The sequence below is a fragment of the Vigna angularis genome, chromosome 8 (assembly GCF_016808095.1).
Source record: "Vigna angularis cultivar LongXiaoDou No.4 chromosome 8, ASM1680809v1, whole genome shotgun sequence".
Classification (NCBI taxonomy): Eukaryota; Viridiplantae; Streptophyta; class Magnoliopsida; order Fabales; family Fabaceae; genus Vigna; species Vigna angularis.
The window spans coordinates 5,901,195-5,921,896 of record NC_068977.1 but is presented as its reverse complement, the minus strand read 5'-3'; the positions used below and the strand labels follow the sequence as shown (position 1 = coordinate 5,921,896).

Here is a 20,702-nt window from a genome sequence, read left to right as displayed (position 1 = left end):
ATGATAATATAAAATGACAAGACATAGTGTTGAGAAGTCTACAACATATCAATCTAAGTGACAAAATCCTTTTTACATTGACAAAATTTTGCTTTATGCAGATTAATTTATTTTGTATGAAAATCTCTTCATACGAACGGAAGAAAATAAGTGCATGACATATGAAGAATAAGAAAATAGTATATTCATTTGATATCAAAACTCAAGTTGCACACAATTTCTTCTCTGCATTATTCTTTTCATATTCTGAATGGTAGAATGAATAATTGGCAGCATAATATGGAATATGCTTCATCTTGCTTAGCATTCAATGACGAATTAACAATTGTTTATGTTGGAGTTCAAATGTAAAATAATAATATTTTTATTGAGTATAAGTGTAAAACTATGTTAAATTTATAATGTATTTTTGTTTCTTTGCTCTTATTATTTTCCATTTGTGTCATTCACAACTGTTTATTATTCAATTTTGCAAGGATTTGAAGAAAAAATGTTAGATGTAATTATTACATGATGTTGTTTCTAGAAGATGTTCTTTCTGCTATACTTATCTTCTGCCACATGGAAGCTACTTTGAACAAGAATTCACCATACCTTGATCAACGTAATTATTAGTTGTAAATTTGTAATTAAATAGCTGTGTATATCTTTTTATGCCTTTATAAATAATATTTGAAGTATATAAACTAAATAAAACTAATTAAATAATTTATAGATACGAAATTGAAAATAACTTGATCTTAATTATTTATGGGTTGATGGCTAGCATATCTCTGCAATAGGATTATGACTTTGCCACCTTTATAAAACTTATTAAATTTTGTTTTTTCATAAATATTATCTTCTAATTCATTATGTCATAGATAATTAATATATTAAAATTTACTTTAAGTACTTTAAGTACTTTAAGTACTTTAAAATATTTAATAAGATCTATTCCAAGAATCACTTTTTATATCTCTGTTCAAGATCTTATTTAGGCAGATTTAATGCCATATCATATAATAATTCAAGCACTTTACAAACTTAGCTTTGTCAGAAATTCATAATTCTAATTCTAAACTGGAACATACGATAGATATTGATAATTCTAAAAATAGATGATACCATAACATTTTCTTAAAACAAAAACCAAAGAATTTTGTTTAGAGACTAAAATCAAAACTCATATTATTACAAACTCACAGGTCTTGCAATTGCTTATACTGATATTACAAGTTTCTGCACTCGTTACAAACACACATTATCAACTCTAACAAATTACAAGAACACTGCAAACATTATCAACTCCAACATTTTACAAAGAATACTACAGACATCCAAAAGACAATCAAATAAACTTGTTAGGAGTTTTAGCCAAGGCCATAGGAATGTAGCTATGAAGTATTCAGAAGTGGAGATCTCTGACTATCAGATCTCTCAGAATACTTCTTTGGCATCAGAGCTGGATCATTGTATGCATTGGCCAATTCATCATAAAATTCTATCATATTATGCTGGTTCTGGTCTGCTCTGTCCTTCTTAATCAAACACTGCATGTGGCAAGACATCCATTCATAAGAACACAGAAGTGGAAATAGAAGACAATAATTCAATAGAAAAACATGCCCCTTTGAAGCAGAAAGAAATGGCAATGATTTGTCAAGGTTAACATAGTTGAAATGAAACCAACCAAACAAGAAAATGAAAAACCATTGGAAGTAACATGTCTACTAATCTTTAGGGGCAGTTGGAATGCATATAGGTTACATTATCATAAGGGAGAATCAGATAAATTATCATTAACTATCAAAGGTTAACATACCTCTACAGGATAATCCTTGAATATAGGGAAAAACCGTTTCTGGCAATACTCATTGAATAGGAGTGTGAGAATTGGAAGAGGAATAGTCAATATGGATGCAAGGGGAAGTTTCTTCAAGCCAAAAATACCAATGCCTATTATATGCATCAGTACCAAAGAAAAAATTGTGGAGTTGTGCACTGTAGGCCAAAACTCTCCTCCAGTCTCAAACTTTGGCACATAAACTTTCGACAGCTGTCATCAAAAGATATTTAAGACATCATTAGAGTTAAATATATATATATATATATATATATATATATATAATTAATTAATTCATTAATTTGTCCATGACACCATGAATTCCTGCTTCCAACTTTGAACTCTAAAAGCCCATCAGCTGACCTTTTTACACTCTAAAGTCGTATAGATCAAAGAGTGCTGCAAATAATATTAAAATGTTTAAATTTTATGGATGAAACTCTCAACACCAGATGGCAATATGATCACCAAATTCATATTTCCCATCAACAGTTTCCAAAAGTAGAAAAAACAATAAAGTTACTATTTGTAGGAGAAACATATTAACAAATCAATCCTTTTTAAGAGGGATAAAGAAGCAATTTGCAGACCTGGTTACGGAAAATGATGTATCCCATACAAAAGTAGACTAAGAGAAATGGCAGTATCAAAGGAGCAAGGATGAAGTATGTTACACCAAGAAGACCAAAGAGACGAATCCTGGGAATTTCACTATGGTAAGGTATTGAGGGGGGATCAAAATCACCATCACTATTTCTACAAAAAGTTCTGCTCATAAAATTGGAAAGAAGTGTAGTCAATTGAAACAGTTCTGATGCTATAGTGGTCCATCCAGAAGTTACAACATATGCTATGAAGAAGGATGCCTGCACCAAATATATAAATTGTTAAAAAATGAACTTGATGTCCTCAAATTTGTGGAATAATATCTAATAAATATCATAATATATGTGCTTTCCCGTAAAAGTATTTTTGAAATCAAAAGTTATATATTAGATAGTGAGCATTGATTATAATTGATCATTGATTTCGATAGAACAATATATTCTCTCTTTCATAAGTTTCTCTAACAACAAGGAAGCTCGTCTCACTGTTTTATCAGCTTTATCACTGCTAATACAATGTTAATGAACTATTACAAGTACATAGTCACGTAGAAAAGAGAAACCATCTCAATAATAGCATATCAACCCCAAAACTTCAGCACCAGTGGATTCCTCCATTTTTAAACACCTTATGAAAACCTGCTTTAAAAAAGTATCAAAATTCCAAGACAACCAGACTAAGCAGCCAGAGACAACAAACTACATGGTGCATATAAACCACATATTTGCATTTCTTTAGAAAAAAATGGCAGGTCTTAACCATCAAACTTGAAAATTATGATAAAAATTATTTATCTGCAACACCTTTTCATGGGATCTATATCCTACACGATGCATACAGAAATTACATGAAACATAATTCCTAAAGCTACACTTTTGGGTATAGACAAATATAAAAACATAAAATTCAATAAAATTAAGAAACAAAACTGCTGATAATTCAATCTCAATTAATATAATATTGGATAGCTTTGGGAAGTTCATGAACTTGTCTCAGGGGATACAATAGCTATTCTCACCTGGGATGGTACAGCTTCCGCTAGTATTCTAGGAATCTCTTTTGGCTCAAGAAAGACGTTCACTCGATAGAGAGCTGACCCTGATAGTACATTTGCAAAGAAAATGTTCCAGATCGTAAACCATAATACTTTAGTGCATGCACTCTTTTGTATTTGACTCCATGAAATGTATCCTTGCATGGATGAAAGCATAATCATAATAGGTGGAACAAATGACAGAAACAGCTGAAGAATCAAACTGGGAAGGTATCCTGTTATAACTTGGCTCACAACTGACCTGAAAACAAATATCGGGAAACTTAAGTTGAAAAACATTGAAATTATCAATGCTAAAAGAAAACAATACTCTTTTACACAAACACAGAGTCACCTGTTCAAGAAAAGAAAATAAAATCATACATTTCTAGAAAACTCTGCACATATATTGGGTATTAAGGATTTATAAACAGTTATAATGAAAGAAAAGGATAAATGAGCAAATTATTAAGGAAAGCATCTACGCAAGGTAGCACGAATAATTTGGTGAGAAGTTTAATTTACTTTATGAGAACAGGAATAACAAGGTTTTAAGTCATCAACCAATTTCACAAAGGTGATAATCATTTTAATGAAAAACTCAAGCTGTTAAATGCATGCTTAACATTCTCAAATTTATCAAACCAAACAAAGAAAGCATGTAATTCTTCCCTTTTCTCCCTTTTTCTTCCTTTCAACTCTAACCAGTCAAATTCCTCCAATCTTATATCACTTTGCTTAAAACAAACATGTAATGCATATTATGTCACTAAATGTATAATTCCTAGCTTCACACTCTGATGGGATCTTGGAAATTAAGTCTTCACCTCAAGAAGAAATTGGAAAAGAAATTCCTAGAAGACAAGTTGAAGAGTATAAGTGTGTGAAAAATACAATAGAAAGCCTTCCATGTAAAAGTACTGTTTGAAAAGTGGCACAGGCTAGTGCTTCCTAGAATAGCTTATTCTAGGGTAGAATAGGAATAAGATGAGTGCCAAACACAACTAGGTGGGAATTCAAGTCAAGTCCTACATTGTACATAAGGCTTGGATTCTGTCTTAGGATCCAATTAAAAGATATGAGAGTCCAACATTAGAAGTGTAGGATTTTATTGTGGAGCTTATAATGCCTTGGGCTCTCGAAATACAATGGCTAGTTTTTGTGATGTGGTTCACCTAAGGTTCCTATAAGTCTACTGTGTACATTACTTTTATGCTGAAAATAATAGAAACAGAACCTCTACAGTAATCTATAATTTTGTAATCTATAAAAGCTGAAGAACAAATTGTGGCATATGGGCTCAAGGTAAATACACCACAGAGCAACAGAGAGAATAATTCCATAACAACTTACAATCTTTTTTTCGGCCAACAGCTCTATCCTACCCTCTGAGTTAATAAATTCAACCTTACAAAACTAGTTTGTAAGATAAAAATAGCATCACTTAATATTGTATCTTGACACAATATTTAGTTGATGCGGGACATGGGTTTTTACCTAATATGTTGCTTGACATCACCAGAGTTAACAATTCTTTCTGAACTATAATAGTAGATATTTATGCCTAATATTTGTCTGAAATTGTAAATCATAGTATATGATTCAATGGAAACCAAACGTCAGCCAGCATGCACCTAATTAATTTCTCAATCTGGAAAAGCCTGGAAGCAACAGAGAGCTACTAAATGGAGATTGTTTAGAATGCAAAAATACAAAAATTAATTCAAGATAAAAGGCCCGAGAAAATTAAAGAAACATTAAAATCTAACTAGCCCTTCTTCATAACAAACAAAAAACGAAGATAATCTACCACCGGAGATGAAAGATGAAAACATGTTACCATATTTAAAGTAAGAATTCAAACTAAGACAAAATGACAAACCCAGGTGATCAAAATATAAGTCTGTTAAAAATTACAAAGGAATTCAGCAAGTAACTATATTCTAAATAATGAAGAGGAGAAATCCTAATTTCAAAAGCTGGAAACATTTGCTTCATATTACTAGTTTATCAATGACATATAACCAGATATTTCATGAAATAGAAAAGGAACTGCAAGCAAGAGTACCATATTATATTATGACTCCGATGTATGTCCTTATTGAGAAAGATAAATTAAGGTAAAATTCCCCACTTACAGTCTTAGTATGCCTTTCAAAAAGGGGAACCACGTCTCCAATTGATCAAGATGGGTAAGACCTTGTACTATTGCAACTGGGATAAAAAAGAGAACAGTAATAGAAGTACAGGCAACAAAAACTACCACCTTGCCGATCCATCTTTTGAGGAATGAAACGGTAAAGAAAGGCCAATAAACATCATGAGGCTCAGGAGCTTTCTCAGTAACCCATTCTGTGGGATTGACACTTTCTTGAATGTGCGAAGCTATTGCAGCACCAAACCGTGTCTTAAATGAGACAAAGGCAGCTTGAACTTCCTTTAAGTTGAAAGTGATTACAGAATAAGGGTGTATTAGACATCACCAAAAGAACCATAAAAACCTAGGTATTAACAAATGATATCCATCGTAGGAAAAAATATCTAAGAGTACGGCAGAACTTTTTAAGATCCAAATCCAGTAATCAACATATTGTTTACCGGAACTACAGTTCTACTGCTGTTGTTAACATATTCATTGTTACATTAGTATATCAGATAATATATTTGTTGTTTATTTTGGTGTTGAGTAATAAATGGGTATACTATGTTCTTTTATCTAACAAAACAAAATGTTTTCTAGTTCAGCACATAGTTAATCATAGTTAATGGTTGAGAATTCTGGAAACAATTTCATTTGAGTTTCTTTCCCTAGCATATTTTCTTTCTCCAATCTCATTTGGCTTCCTGCCACGTTGTATTGTATTATTAATCAGATTGCCAATAATAAACAAAACCAAGTCTTAATATCACAAATCAAGTTAAATATGCTGTAAGAGCCAATCTGGTTTATGCAAATGATAATCCAAGCATTTCAGTTCGCTATTAGGCAGCTTACAATCCAAACCAGATATTAAACAACTTTACACTTAAGAGGAAACATAATTATTTTCTCAGAATTCCAGTAATGTAGGTTCTTAGTGGCTGAACAAGATAGTTTACCTTTGCTTCTAGAGAGGACTGTTCCAGTCTCACATTATCTTCTATATCACCCAATCTCCTCTCATAGTGATCTACAATATCGACTTTGCGGCCACAAATTCCCAAACAGCCATCTCGCCGATGCCTTTTAGGAGCATCATTCTTTTGTTTCAGATTGGTGAGCTTTTTGTACAGTTTATCTGCATCATTCTTCAAAGAACAAACTTTAATAGTCAAAAAAGTGGAATATTTGAAGAAAAAACTGAGTAAATTACAAGAAAAAAAATTTATTGGAAGTTCAACTTCACTCCTGAAGAAACATAATGCCTAAGTCAAACAAAATATGCACCATTCCTCCCCTCTCATAAAAGAGAGGCTATTTGGAAGTAAAAACAATGGGATAAAACAAGAAAAAGGAACATGTTGTCTAGTCTCCAGCATATCAATAGAAATTCAAATATTTTAAGAATAGGTCAATGTCTAATCTCAACAATATTGGAAAGAGGTTTTATCTTTTCAAGAAACCTTTCAACTTCAAAGTTTAAGCTGTTATCTAATATATCAATAATTGCTTTTAATCTGCAATACTATTTTCATTATTCAGTATGAAAACCATTATATTAAGGTAGTTATGCAAAGCATTAAGGATAACACAATAAGATATAGATTTTTCGCATATGCAATACAATACACAACAAGTAAGCCAAGAGAAAGCACAGGAAACACCAAGTCTGGTTACTATGAAAGGCAAGCATAAAACACAAGGAATCTGGGGTGTAGTTTGGTTATCCCTTTTTGTTTTGTTTAGTGAGTTGCATACTAGGCACCTTTTTGCATTCCTGTATCTTTGGTGGGTATTGAATCATGAGCAGGGTTTATATTTTCAATCATAATCAGGTATATATGTTGACCTGGCACATGTGGGAAGCTATTTGTTTGAAGCAAGCTTCTCTTTTGGGCTCTTTAAACATCTTATGTAGAGGGCTAACATGCACATTTTTTGTAAAAGGGTTAGAGTACCCCACAAGTGCTCTATTTCTATTTATTTTTTCTTTGCTGATAAAAAAAAACCACAACAAGTAGGATTGTAAGTTATTTTCCCAGGACTAGTTTGCTCTCACAAATGTTCTTTTTCACTGATCCTCCTCCATTGTAATTCTTCTCTCTTAATGACTTCTTTAAGAGGGTAAAATATGAATGTTTCACACTAGACATGCAAGTATTTGGAAGATATACTCTTCCTTTTCAAAGTGATGCATTACATGCCAATGATTTACTATGAAAACAACAATCGAGAGAAAAAGATTGAATCAGTTGCAGCTCTAGAAAAACACTTACAACAAGACTTTGAAGTTTGTTGTTTCGGCGGATCACCGAATGTGAAAGATATGTGGAAGGGTGATACTCTAGGAAAAAACGCTCAACAGTATCATGACATGTACTTCCAGGTGGAATAGGAATACCACGGACTAATAAGGTAAACTGCTGAGGTTGAGGCTTGGATGAATAGAAATAAGCAATTCTTTTGGATGAAATGTACAAATACTCCTGCATAAGGAATTAACATTAAAGATGAAAATTATGTCCCTAACTTCATAAAAGAAGAGAAAAAATAAAAGCTAACTTGAACAATAAAACTTACACAATAAAGAAGATAGCAAACAATTCCAGTGAAAACATATGCAGCAGAAAAGTGGACCCATAACCTGGATAAAGACCAAATGAACACGTAAATGACAATGAATTGTTTACATGTTCAGGCTTTGGGTGAAGAAATGAATTATTTAGAAACCCCGACTTTACAAAGTAAATGTATGACAATGAAAATTCAGGCTTCTTAATCTAGTCAAAGCTTCCTGTCCCACTCATGGTAGACAATGGAGAGATCAAATGAAGATATGAATTCAAGAAAATCATGTTATCTATTAAAAATGTAAACAACAAATAGTGAAAAAGATACTCGAGAAAATATCCAATAATCCAAAGTCATCAAATAAGACAATTTAATAGAACTATATAGAAATCACCACCCCTAGGCAAGCAATTTAATGTGCAGAATGTTATACTATATTGACTTGCTTTCAGAATTTATATGTACATGGGAACCAAAAATTATGCATGAGATTACATAAATCCTAACAGTTTTGAAATGCCTGGTTAATATAGGATCCTTGACAGGCTATTTCATTTGATGCATGAAATAACTAAATTTTCACTTTCAGTCCCAGCTACTTGCTATAGAGGTGAAAAATAAGATTTCTAGCATAAATTTTGATTTTTACAAACTTTAAAGATAGAGTTTTACACAATGAACAATATCTTCCATCATGTTTGTAGGTAATAATACATAATGACTGAGTTGAATCGATATAGTAGTTACATTGCTCACAATAGTTCTAGAGGAAAAGTTTTCCAAAACGAATTCCTCACTATTTTTTTGTGAGCACAGGAAATCCAGTTCCATGAAAGCAGAAGATACGTCTCAAGTGAGAGCACACTTGGATTTAATTGACTTAAAGATGACAAAACGGTCATCAGCTCCAGATTTCATCAGTTTCATTCACTATAAGGTCAATGCCAACCATACACAAAACTAACTCCTCTCTCACACATAAAAGTTGGTCAACATTAGAGAAAATGAAATGAAACTAACTCAAGAATTACAAATCAATATTTTATACATGTTCTGCATCATGAATAACTAATTCCCAACAGTTAAGACCATTTTGATCCATTACATTCACCTGTTTGAACCATTATTAACATTAGAAATACTGAACGAATCCAGAGACTTGTGTTGAAAATCCGAATCATCACTAAGTTGACTCCCCGCATAATTTATTGGAAGAAGAACAAACATACCAATAACTCCACCAACAGCAAATACTTTCAAACTGTACAATACAATAAAAAGATGGAAAAAAATTAGCTGAAACAAGTAAAAATGTTCTTCAAATAAACAGAATAAGGTCACAGAAAATAGAAAGACTTGCACATATTTTACAGCAAAACAAGTAGTTGTAATGAACATACGATTGGCTCCAAAATAAGATAAAAGTTAGCTGTCACTTAAAATAATTGGTTGCATATGAATGTGTATCATCTTGAAAACATTACTATTTACATTCAGTTAGACATTCAAGAATACAAGCAGCAAAACTTGGTGCCAATCAGGTGAAAAAAATTAAGACAATTGAATTGAATATACAGCAATGTATACCAATAATAGTATAATATAGAAAATCCTCTTCTGATGGAAAATCATCTATGCTCATTTACGTATACATAAAAATATATATAAACTTAAGCTTAAAGATAGATCATTGACACATGTAATGCAGGAATTTCCATAAAAAGTTATTAAAACCTCAAAAACCTAAGTTATCTAGCAGATTTCGGTTTGATAAGAAATGTCATGATACATCTTCAAATTTAGAAACAACCAAACATATTATCACCTAAAGATAAATATGCGCATGAAAACAAAAGCATCTAGGCCTGAAGATGATAAAAAATCGTCCTCGGAAGGCTCCCATGCCTGCTTCACCCAACCAGCAGTAGGTAACAATCTTTCCAAGTTAAAATGGCCACCCTCTTTAACTTTTCCTTCAGCAACTAGGCGTGGTGCATAAACAGTGATATTACCAGGCTGCCTTCTCAATACGGAATATAGGGTGAAAAATAAAAAACAGAGGCCAAGATTAATTCCCACAGAAGTTAAAAGGGCAGAAAGAATCATTGTTGAAACTTGGTTTGGAACCAGCAGATTGACTTTTACACCCAATAACACCACAGTACGCTAGAAGAAATCAAACAAATTGGATCCCTTCACGGATGAATCTGCAAGAATAATAAACCATTAATAGTTGGAACAGAATCAACATAAGGTTCTTCTGTAATTAGTGTGTATATGATGTGCAAAATGCAAACTACTGACAATTTGGAAATCAAACATAGCAACCAACCAACAACCATATAGAAAGGCCACTACTTCAGCACCAGCACCTGACAAAAAAAGACAAGCATTGTATATTACATAGTTGGAGAGTTTATATGCCTGAAGTAATTGAAAATTCCTCAATCTTATAAAAATTAAGCTCTCAAGTACACTACTTTACTTGGTTGGATTAAAGCTAGGTGATGGATTCTTGCATAAAGTTTGTGAAGAACTGCATGTTGATATATTTCTTCCTCGGGTTTCAGGTGTCTACATTGTATTTCCTCTAAACAGCAAACTTCAAAGGTATATTTTACACTTCCCAGATTCTAGTGCTCCTCATATCTCAATGATGTAGAAGTTTAAAACCAGGTTCTTTTCTTGTTTCATTTATCGGATCAATTTCATTATCAACGGGTAGAAGGGTTTTGGCCCAGTGTTATTTTTTGTAATTGTAAATTTGTCCATTCATCCTTGAAAGGAAAGGGTTTGGGGAAAAACAACAGAGAGATCTGGCAGCAATGTGCTTGTTACCTGCTAATTGGTATATTTGGTTGGATTTATCGGAAGACTTTTAGACTAATTTTGGATTCAAGGAACGAGACAACAAAGAATAACATTAGCTCCCATTATTTGAGTTATTTATGATAGGTTGAAGTGGAATATAATTGAACCCACCAGAGTCAACATAGCAGTGAAGGGTTTGGGTAGTTTGCACCAGGTCCTAGGTTTAAAACGTTGTTGTCACCATAGTACAACTATAAAAGTGGAATAGAATCTAATTAAATGTACTATACTTCATCCAACACCTCTGTTTTTCTTCCCAAGTAGTTCAGATTCCAGTGAATGCAATTTCCGGATTCATGAATTGCAGTAGTTTCAATTTCAAAAGGTAAAATATGTTTCCTTTCTAATGCTCCTATTATTTTTTATATAGGCATAAACTTACAATTCATCGGCATCGAGTGTAAAAGGTAAAATCAAGAACAACCCAGAAACGCTATTGCTTTCAGAATTCAATGTGCAGCATGCAAATTTGCTAATTCTATGTCTATTATCAAACAAATATCATATGCATATGAGAATAGAAAAATAGACTCGAGAAAGAGAGAAAGAGAACCTGGAAATGAAGCAAAAGAGAGAAACGTGTGTGCAGTGAGGTGATGGAAAAAACACAAGTAGGAAAGTAATAGGAAATCACTGAACTCAACACAAAGTGTTTCGTGTCACTCTTGCATGGAAAGCCAACTGACACGTGCAGCCATCTCATTTCTTTCTTTACGGTTGGTTTTCTTTCTTTTTGTACTTTGTTTATTGCATTTTCGGTATGTTATGGCTTTCAACTCAAGAAGGTAATTAATGCTTGCATGTGAAAACTTATTTGTTTATTTTTATGATTCTTCCTATGTTAGTAATGAATTAACTTTCATTTTTTAATAACACAATATATTATAAAATGTATTACATAGTCTTGATGCAAATATAATTGGAAATCACATTTTCAACGCTCAATTTCGACTGTGAAAGTGAAAAGATTAAAACTAAAATAAGTTAAGTTTTTAAACAAAAAATTAAGATATATAAAAAATTGTGTATGGTATAGAGGGTAGCCGAATGGTTAACACTTGCAACCTTTCGGTCTACTCTTTCAGTCAACAGAGGTTAGATAGAGTAAATGGTTTTATTGATGTTTAAGTCATTAGCATTGGGATAGATCAACATCTAAGTTGTTTATGATGGATTATAGTTGGGTCAGGGTTTAAATTATTATTATTGAACCAATAGTTTAACCGTTAATAAAATAATAATAGAATGATTAAAGATATTGATTAAAGATATTGATTGAGGATATTAATAATAGATTATGGAATAAAGAAGCTATAACCGACTGGATTTAAAGGTAAATTCGTTTTATTGGATCTGTGTCAGCTTAAGGTCCATAAAATAACTTATAAATACAAGGTTAAAATACAAAAGTAAGGATATTTTGCTAAAATCTCAATACTCAATTGTGAGATAAAGTTTTTTAAATAACGCATAACTTGAGCGTTAGAGTGTGAAACAGGAGATTCAGAGGCTAGAATAAAGGAAAACTACAACGTCAAGGTGCATCTTTCAGTCCTACTAAAATATATACAGAAACAAATTGTAATAACTTAAAAAGTAAACTTTCCTCTTATAAAATTCAAAGTTTTTCAAAATGGTATATTTCTCTCATTTTGAGATTTTAAAACTATAATAGTTGTTTATAGTAAAATGTTAAGGGTAGACTTTGTTTTCTATAAAACCCTTTTAAGCTTTTATTTGAACAGTGTGAAAGCAAAAGAAAAAAAATAAAAATGAATTGACAGAAAATATGTAGAAAAAATGGGTAAATTTCTTTTAATATACATTATTAATGTAAGTATAGGAGAAAAAAATTAATGGTGTTTAAAATTTGTTACCATGTCAATCAGTGTATTTTATTTAGAAAGAATATAAGTGATATTTGAATAATAAATAACTTAGAAAAAAATATTTAAAATGTTAAATTATTTATATACAATGAATTGGAAATAAAGTTAAAATTTGTTTAGTCATGTGATTATATGAAAAAAACGTGAAAATGTAATATTTTTAATTTGATTTAATAAAATAATTTTTTCGTTATGTTTATAGTGTGTTGGTATACTAATTGTCAAAATTCATTGATTTGTAGGTAAATGAATGACTAATTAAAATTATTGGTTTCCATAGCATACGTTAACATTAATGTGTGATGCCAAGAAAATTAAAAAAAAAAATTAGTATTTGTCTTATTTGATCATTCAAATAGTATAACCATGTAATTCATTAGGTATATTAATTAGTATAATTGATTATACAAGTTACCATCCTTATGTTTTTCATGTATATACATGTTCATAGTTAAACATGAGTGCTAATAGCACAACTAAAATGTATTATTGAACCATAATTTATATATAAACTTGGCAACATCATAATTATACTATATATTTATATCATAACTCCAACAACTGTTTAAACAAAGTTTATGTTGTCTTATTTAAAAGTGGTATGCAATTAAATTAAGACAATGTCAACCCTAACAATATATAAGAGTTGCTAGTACACCAAATATGAGTAAATAACAAATGCCTATAATTGTCCTTGTTGCATTGTCACATATCTTTCTTTTCATTATGAGAAACAATTCTCTCCCACCCGTATCTGATATAGGTGCAAATGGTTTTAGAAGATTGGATGAATAGAGTTTTAAAAACCTTTTGCTTAAATAAATCTAAAATACTCAATAGAAAACAAATCAAGCATAAAACAAATTTTTATGTTGGTTCACCCAAATATTAGAGGCTATGTCTAGTCCTCTTTTAAGTACTCTGCTTAAAAGATCATTAATCAAATAAATTGATTATAACATGAGTATCAACCTCTTCAGCTACAAGTACAATCTCTCCAAACATAATTTAGTTGTTATTTATGTTTTTCATGTATCATGTTGTTAGAATTATTTGAATATATATTTGCTTTTAAGAATTTGACAATTGAATGCTTCAAAATCACATAACTTCTAGTCTTCAATGATCATCTATAAACTCTCCAACGTTCACTTTTCTCATTGCAAAAGGAAAATTACAAATTTTATTGAGTTAGAAACAAAAGTCAAATTACAATAATTTAATATAGGTCATGAATAAGAGTACATAGATCATCTTCATATATAGAGATAAATGATTGTTGACAATTAATGATTTTGTTAACTTAATAACAAGATGTTTGCTTAACAAAATTAATTTTTTTCTAAAGTTCATCTTAATCACTAATGCTTATCAACTTCTTTAATCTATGCTTATCAACTTCTTTAATATGCAAAATGAGAATCATAAATATTCATAACATATTATCAATTAATATATGTATAAGATCTTATAAACATATGAAAATTAGTTGAATGAACTAAAGTACATATTATTTTATCAGTGTAAGCTTCACATGTTCAACTTGTATCGTTTCATGTGTATAATTCTTCGTACGTCTTATTAATGCAACTTCCTTTTGTCTAATTATCATATCTTTCTTTTTTCTTATTAATGTAACTTGTATCATTTGATGGTTTATTTCTTTAGACCCCATGTCGTCTAATGGTTTAATCTGTATCATATGAATCCTTCAAGTTCTATCTTTGGATCTTTTCATATTACTAGAGTGCTTATGGTAAAGATGCATAATTTTTGCAACATGAAACATGTAAATATAATAACAATATGACATTGTTTTGTTATCATCAAAATAATCAATTACTTCCTATAAGGTGATGTATCATTTGATACTACCATCTTACTCACTTTTACTTAATGCAAAACTTCCAAAACGAACAATCAGCTTTGATACCATTATTAATTTTTTGAAGGAAGACATAAAGAAGATCCAATATCAGTGAAACGTAAACAAGCCTATATAAGATAACACATTATCAATTTCAATCCAAAACTTTAAGACAATAGCTCTATAGATTTTTCTGTTTATATATTGTTCATCTTTACTCATTTTTATCCAAGATAAAACTTCAAACTCACCTTAACTTGCTAATATTTTGCATATCTAATTTGATAAATTAATAAGAACTTAAAATCATATTTATTTAAATTAGCTATTCGAATTTCGAATTTAGAGACTTGTATACGTTCTCACTTATAAAGTATTCATATTGAGACTATAGTTTAATTATTGCGAAAAATAATACTTTAAAGGATAGTTCAGTACTTAATAAATTTATCTGTTGAAAACTAAACTTGTAAACTCAAGGATGCAAAGGTTGCAATGTGCTCTTTAACTTACTAGTGAATGTCCCCATAACACTATTACCTTGAGTTTGGATAAGAAATTTTAACAATACAAAGAAATTGAAATACATGTTATTTGAAATACTTAAAATTAAATTCTCTTCACTTCTTAAATAGTTTGTTTTGATGGAGTACTTGAAATATATTATATTTTAATTTTCTTGTTTGGATAAAGCAATTTAACTTCTCTTCTAACAAAAAGTCTATTTTTAAAAAAAAGCGTTCGGCTCAAGCCAGCTTATCTCAACCTTTGGTACAGCTAACTTCATAAGACCTACAACCCAGCCCAACCTAGTAAGACCTTCAGTCGTAGCCGACCCATCTCGAACTTCGAACTGAACCATTTCGTCTTATCCTTCGACCCATATTGATTTAGCTCGACCTTTGATCCAAGTCGATTAAACTAAACCTTTTGCCTAAGCTGACTCGATTGAGTCTTAGTTTTAGCCTACATGACTCAACCTTCGTGCTTGGAGTGACAAGAGTGAAAAGGAGTGAATTCCAAATTTCTTTTTTTAGGATATTTGAAATTCCTTTATTTTATTCATTTGAAATACCTTCCAAATTTTCTTATAATTCAATTTCTTTCTACTTACTTTATCCAGACAAATCAATTTAGTATAAAAAATTTAAATTCTTCAAATAAATTCATCACCCTTCTAAATTACCTCATCCAAACACAAATATTAAGGTTGTGTTCTTATCCAAGGATGAATTTGGAAGAGAGTAAATGGATGGATTTGAGTGGACTTGAAGCTAAAGTTTGTATTGTGTTTTTTAAGAGATTTGGATGTGAATGTAATTAGATTTGAATGTGAAGTTTGTGAATAATTTGATTGATATGATACATAAAAAAAAGTTGGTTTAATACGTATTTTGGTCCCTCTTTTCGTAGGGTCTGTTCAAAGTGGTCCTCCTTTTTCTCAAAAGTTCACTAACATCCTACTTTTTGCAAAAACGATGCACGTTAGTCCTTTTTGGTTACGACGTTAAAAAGACTAACGGCATAGCTGCCCAGCTGGCACAAAACTGATGAGCTGTACATTTTTCGTTGAGGTCACACTGTGAATTGCTGATGTGTTAAAATAAATTAATTTAAATTGATTTAAAAGATAGGGTTAAAAAAATTTGACAATTACATTTGGGGTAAAATCTGCATGCGATTTCGGGGCGATTTAGGGTTGAACAATCTCGTTTTCAAGAGTGCAGATTCTGATTTTTGGTGAAATCAACTTCGAGGTTAGTGATCGCATTACTGTTCTTATGTTGTTGTTGTAGTAATTGATGGCATTACTGTTGTTACTATGTTGTTGTCTTGAATGGGTGGATTCTGTTTTTGCTTTTTCTTTAATGGGTGGATTCTATATTTGTTGTGTTTAAAATATGATTATATTTGTGGCATGGTGGGGGGTTTATGGAAAAAGTATTGTCGTTGGGTGTTGGAATTGGTCCCATGGTTTGTTAAATTAAGTTAATGAGTGGTCCCCCTTTTCCATTTGCAGTGTAGGGATGTCTAACGATAGGTTTGAGGTAGTGGTCCACCACGGTGGGACCTTGATACAGAAAGTGCCCTTTAAATATATAGGTGGGGAAATATGTTATTGGGACATTGACCCCGATACATGGAGCTATTTTGGAGTAGTAGGTTCACTTAAGGATTTGGGTTACATTGAAGTACATGAGTTATATTACGATATTGACCATGTTTTATATAAGCTATATGACGATAAAGGAGCTTTGAACATGATGAATGTGGGAAAATTGTTGGGGAAAGTCAACTTGTATGTTGTACATAAAGTGAGCGAAGCAGTGGTTGTAGAAAATGAGGATGAAATTCTTTACCTTTGCCAAGGGCCTGCAGACAGTGGTGAGGGTAGTGGTGTTGAGGTTGGTGTACAAGGTCTTGTTGAAGTGCAACAGGAGGTTAAGGAAGGTCCTCTTAACTGTGGTGGTGACTTGGAGAGAGATGATGGAGTGCAGGTTGACACAGAGGAAGTAGGTAGAGTGGAGGAAGAAGTAGAAATGCATAGTGAGGAAGAAGTGGAAGTGCACAGTGAGGAAGAAGTAGAATTGCACAGTCAGAAAGAAGTAGAACTGCATAGGGAGGAGGAAGTGGAAATGCACAGTGAGGAAGAAGTGGAAGTGGACAGTGAGGAAGAAGTGGAAGTGGATACTGAGGAGGATGAAGCACATGTTTCTATTGAAGAGAACTTGGAGGAGGTAGGTAATTTGGATAATAGTGATTCAGAATACAGGATGGAAGACAGTGATAACGAAACAGAAGGACATGTTAGGGGGTTGTCAGATGATGAATGGGAGTCAGATGTGCTGTTAACTCCAGATAATAGTGCAAGTGAGGAGGATGAAACTGAGGACAGACCAAGTAGAGGTCCCTTTCCTACATTTGGTAAAAAGAAGTCAATGTCAGATTACAAATGGGAACTTGGTACTATATTTACCGATAAGGATGAGTTTAAGGAAGCCATTAGAAGTTATGTTATTCATGCTGGGAGGGCTCTTAAGTTTGTAAAAAATGATAACCGTAGGGTAAGGGTCAGATGCATGGGTGGGCAAAAAAAGTGTCCATGGGTAGCTTACTGTGGGTATTTGCCATCACGCAAGATTTGGCAGTTAAGGAAGATTGTGGATGTTCATTCTTGCAGCAGGCAACTGAACATAAAATTGATGAATAGTAAGTGGTTGAGTCATGAAATAGATAAGTCTATGCATGACAATCCTAGTATAAAGGTCCAAGACATACGTACCAAAGCATTAAGGAAATGGAACACCAATGTATCAATTTCTAAAGCAAGAAGGGCAAAGTTAATGGCATTAAGTCAACGTGAAGGGGATTTTAAAGAACAGTTTTGAAGGATTTATGACTATGCACATGAGGTATTGAGAAGTAACCTTGGGTCAACGGTTAAGGTTAAAGTGAACAGTGATAATGGTCAGTCCATATTCCAGAGATGTTATGTTTGTCTTAAAGCATGTAAGGATAGTTTTATTAGTTGTAGACCCATCATCTGTTTAGATGGGTGTTTTTTGAAAGGTCTTTATAAGGGAGAGCTGCTTACTGCTGTTGGGAGGGATCCAAATGAGCAAATGCTACCCCTTGCATATGCAGTAGTTGAAGTCGAAAATAAAGATAGTTGGTCCTGGTTTTTGCAATTATTGGTTGAAGACCTTGGGGGCAATGAAGTTTGTCAGGCATACACGTGGATGTCTGACCAGCAAAAGGTACATGCAGTACTTTAATTATTTTATTTTGCAAACTTTATTAATCATGTGTTTGATTAAATAATTGATGTTGGCAGGGATTGGTGCCAGCTATCCAAGAGTTTTTGCCTAGGGCAGAACAAAGATTCTGCATCAGGCACCTTTATGCTAACTTTAGGAAAAGATTTTCTGGTCAGATATTGAAGAATTTGATGTGGAGGGCTGCCACAAGCACATATCCCCAAGCTTGGGAGAGAGAGATGTTGAATATGAAGAAGCATATAAATACCTCATAGCCATTCCCCCAAGGTACATTCTTTCCATTACATGCACAAAGATTCTGCATTACTCATGTTTGGTAACTCATTTTCTTCATTCTCGTGCAATAGGTATTGGTCAAGAAGTAGGTTCAGAACTCAAGCAATGTGTGATACTCTGGATAACAACATCAGTGAAGGATTCAACAGTGTTCTGGTGCAGTCTAGGGGAAAACCCATAATAACCATGCTGGAGGATATTAGACTGTATTTGATGAAAAGATGGGCCACGAACAGAACGAAGGTGGCAGGTATGGATTTCAATGTCTGTCCAAAGATCAAAAAGAGACTTATGAAGGAATGTAATTTGTCAAAATATTGGATCCCAAGGTAATATTGTTCTTATGCCTTATTTATGTTCATATCCAGTTGTTCTTATGGCTTATTTATGTTCATATCCAACTGTTGATGTGCCTTATTTATGTTCATTTATTCAGCTGGTCTGCAAGAAGGATTTTTGAGGTTAGGCATGTTTCAATCATTGGGAACAAGTTCACAGTGGACCTGGACAATGAAGAATGCAGCTGCAGGAAGTGGATGATCAGTGGCATCCCATGTTGTCATGCAGTTGCATCAATGAACTATTCAAATGTAGATCCAGAAAGTTTTATACCAATTTGTTTCAGGAAATCCACATATGAAGAAGCATATGCGTCCATCATCTATCCTGTGAATGACCACCTCCTATGGGAAAAAACTAGTTCTCCTGATGTACTGCCACCACCTAAGAGGAACATGCCTGGGAGACCCAAGAAAAAAAGAAGAATGGAGCCATGGGAGCTAACGAAAGATGGGACCCAGATGAGTGTTGGTGGGCAGCGAAAGAGATGTAGTATCTGCCGTGAACTGGGGCACAACAAAAAAATGTGCCCTTTACGTCCAGCCATCATCGAACCAACAGAACCAACACAGTCACAAAGTTCACAACCCATTGCACCTTCACAGCCATCAAGTCCCCAATCTCCTCAACCACCACAACCAAGTCAAGATTCCATCCGAGATTTAAGTCAGCCAATACAAAGGCAAAAGTTAAACATTAGAAGAAAAGATCCATAGATTTATATGAAAATTTGGATGTATAAATATGTATGACGTACTCTTATTAAGCACTTTCATTGTCTGTGTTCAATTCTTATCAAACACTTTCATTGTGTATGTTGAATTCTTATTAAGCAATTTAATTAAATATCTTATTATAGTTGTACTGATATTATGTTGTGATATTTGGAAGTAATGATATTATGTAATTATATATGTTTTTTGCTAGGTATCCTTAATATGTATTATAGTAATATAGTAAGGGACCACCTTGAACAATTTTTAAAGGAAAAAGGGACCATCGTGAACAATTTTAAAAGCAAAGGGGACCACAATTAACATTTTTAAATCAAAGGGGGGACTAAAACGAACTTTATTGCACGAACTCAGATTGTTCACTCATATTACAACAACTAATATTACATCAACAAAACATGATGCTAAACACTTGAGCCATTACATGAACAAAACATAAATTGCACATTGCACACCTAAGATCAAGCTAAACACAACCACAATGTCATAATGTTCAACACAATAACAGCAAACACAACTCCAACTAAGAACTTTATCCTTCTCTACAACTCTTTGACATTATTTTCCAGATCAAATATCCTGTTGCTTTGTCTCACAATTGTACCATCTCTATCATCAGTATTGTCCTTAGAACACCACTTGAAAATATTACATGACATCCCACTTGAAATTCCACCCTATTATTCACCAATAACACAAAAATGTTAAAACAAATCAAATCCAAAACACATAAAAGTCACTACGGTATTCAAAACACCTTGTAATGACGACA

At 32.5% G+C, this 20,702-nt stretch overlaps 1 protein-coding gene across 11 annotated transcripts; it reads right to left on the bottom strand.

Moving 5' to 3' along the window:
* Positions 1-1,139: 1,139 nt before the first annotated feature.
* On the bottom strand, positions 1,140-11,750 carry LOC108345652 (CSC1-like protein HYP1). Of its 11 annotated transcripts, none has more exons than XM_052866820.1 (13): positions 11,600-11,688; positions 10,480-10,547; positions 10,001-10,382; positions 9,287-9,436; positions 8,185-8,248; positions 7,881-8,090; positions 6,564-6,752; positions 5,603-5,901; positions 3,450-3,726; positions 2,416-2,691; positions 2,189-2,224; positions 1,805-2,038; positions 1,140-1,532 (listed from the first exon to the last, which is right to left on the bottom strand). In XM_052866820.1, exons 3-13 carry the CDS (start codon positions 10,279-10,281, stop codon positions 1,377-1,379), a joined length of 2,172 nt encoding a protein of 723 aa, XP_052722780.1. In that variant the 5' UTR covers positions 10,282-10,382; positions 10,480-10,547; positions 11,600-11,688; the 3' UTR covers positions 1,140-1,376. The 11 variants fall into 11 exon arrangements, with proteins under 11 accessions (XP_052722780.1, XP_052722786.1, XP_052722781.1 ...); XM_052866826.1 differs by having other exon boundaries at positions 2,500-2,691; XM_052866821.1 differs by having other exon boundaries at positions 10,508-10,547; positions 11,600-11,677.
* Between the last annotated feature and the right edge of the window lie 8,952 nt (positions 11,751-20,702).

Coding starts and splice junctions, on each gene's coding strand:
- LOC108345652 (XM_052866822.1), bottom strand. CDS start 10,281: ATGATTCTTTCTGCCCTTTTAACTTCTGTGGGAATTAATCTTGGCCTC. Junction 3,727..5,602: donor TTGAAAGGCATACTAAGACT/GTAAGTGGGGAA, acceptor ATTTGTTTTCAG/GTCAGTTGTGAGCCAAGTTA. Junction 2,692..3,449: donor CGGAAGCTGTACCATCCCAG/GTGAGAATAGCT, acceptor TATTTGGTGCAG/GCATCCTTCTTCATAGCATA.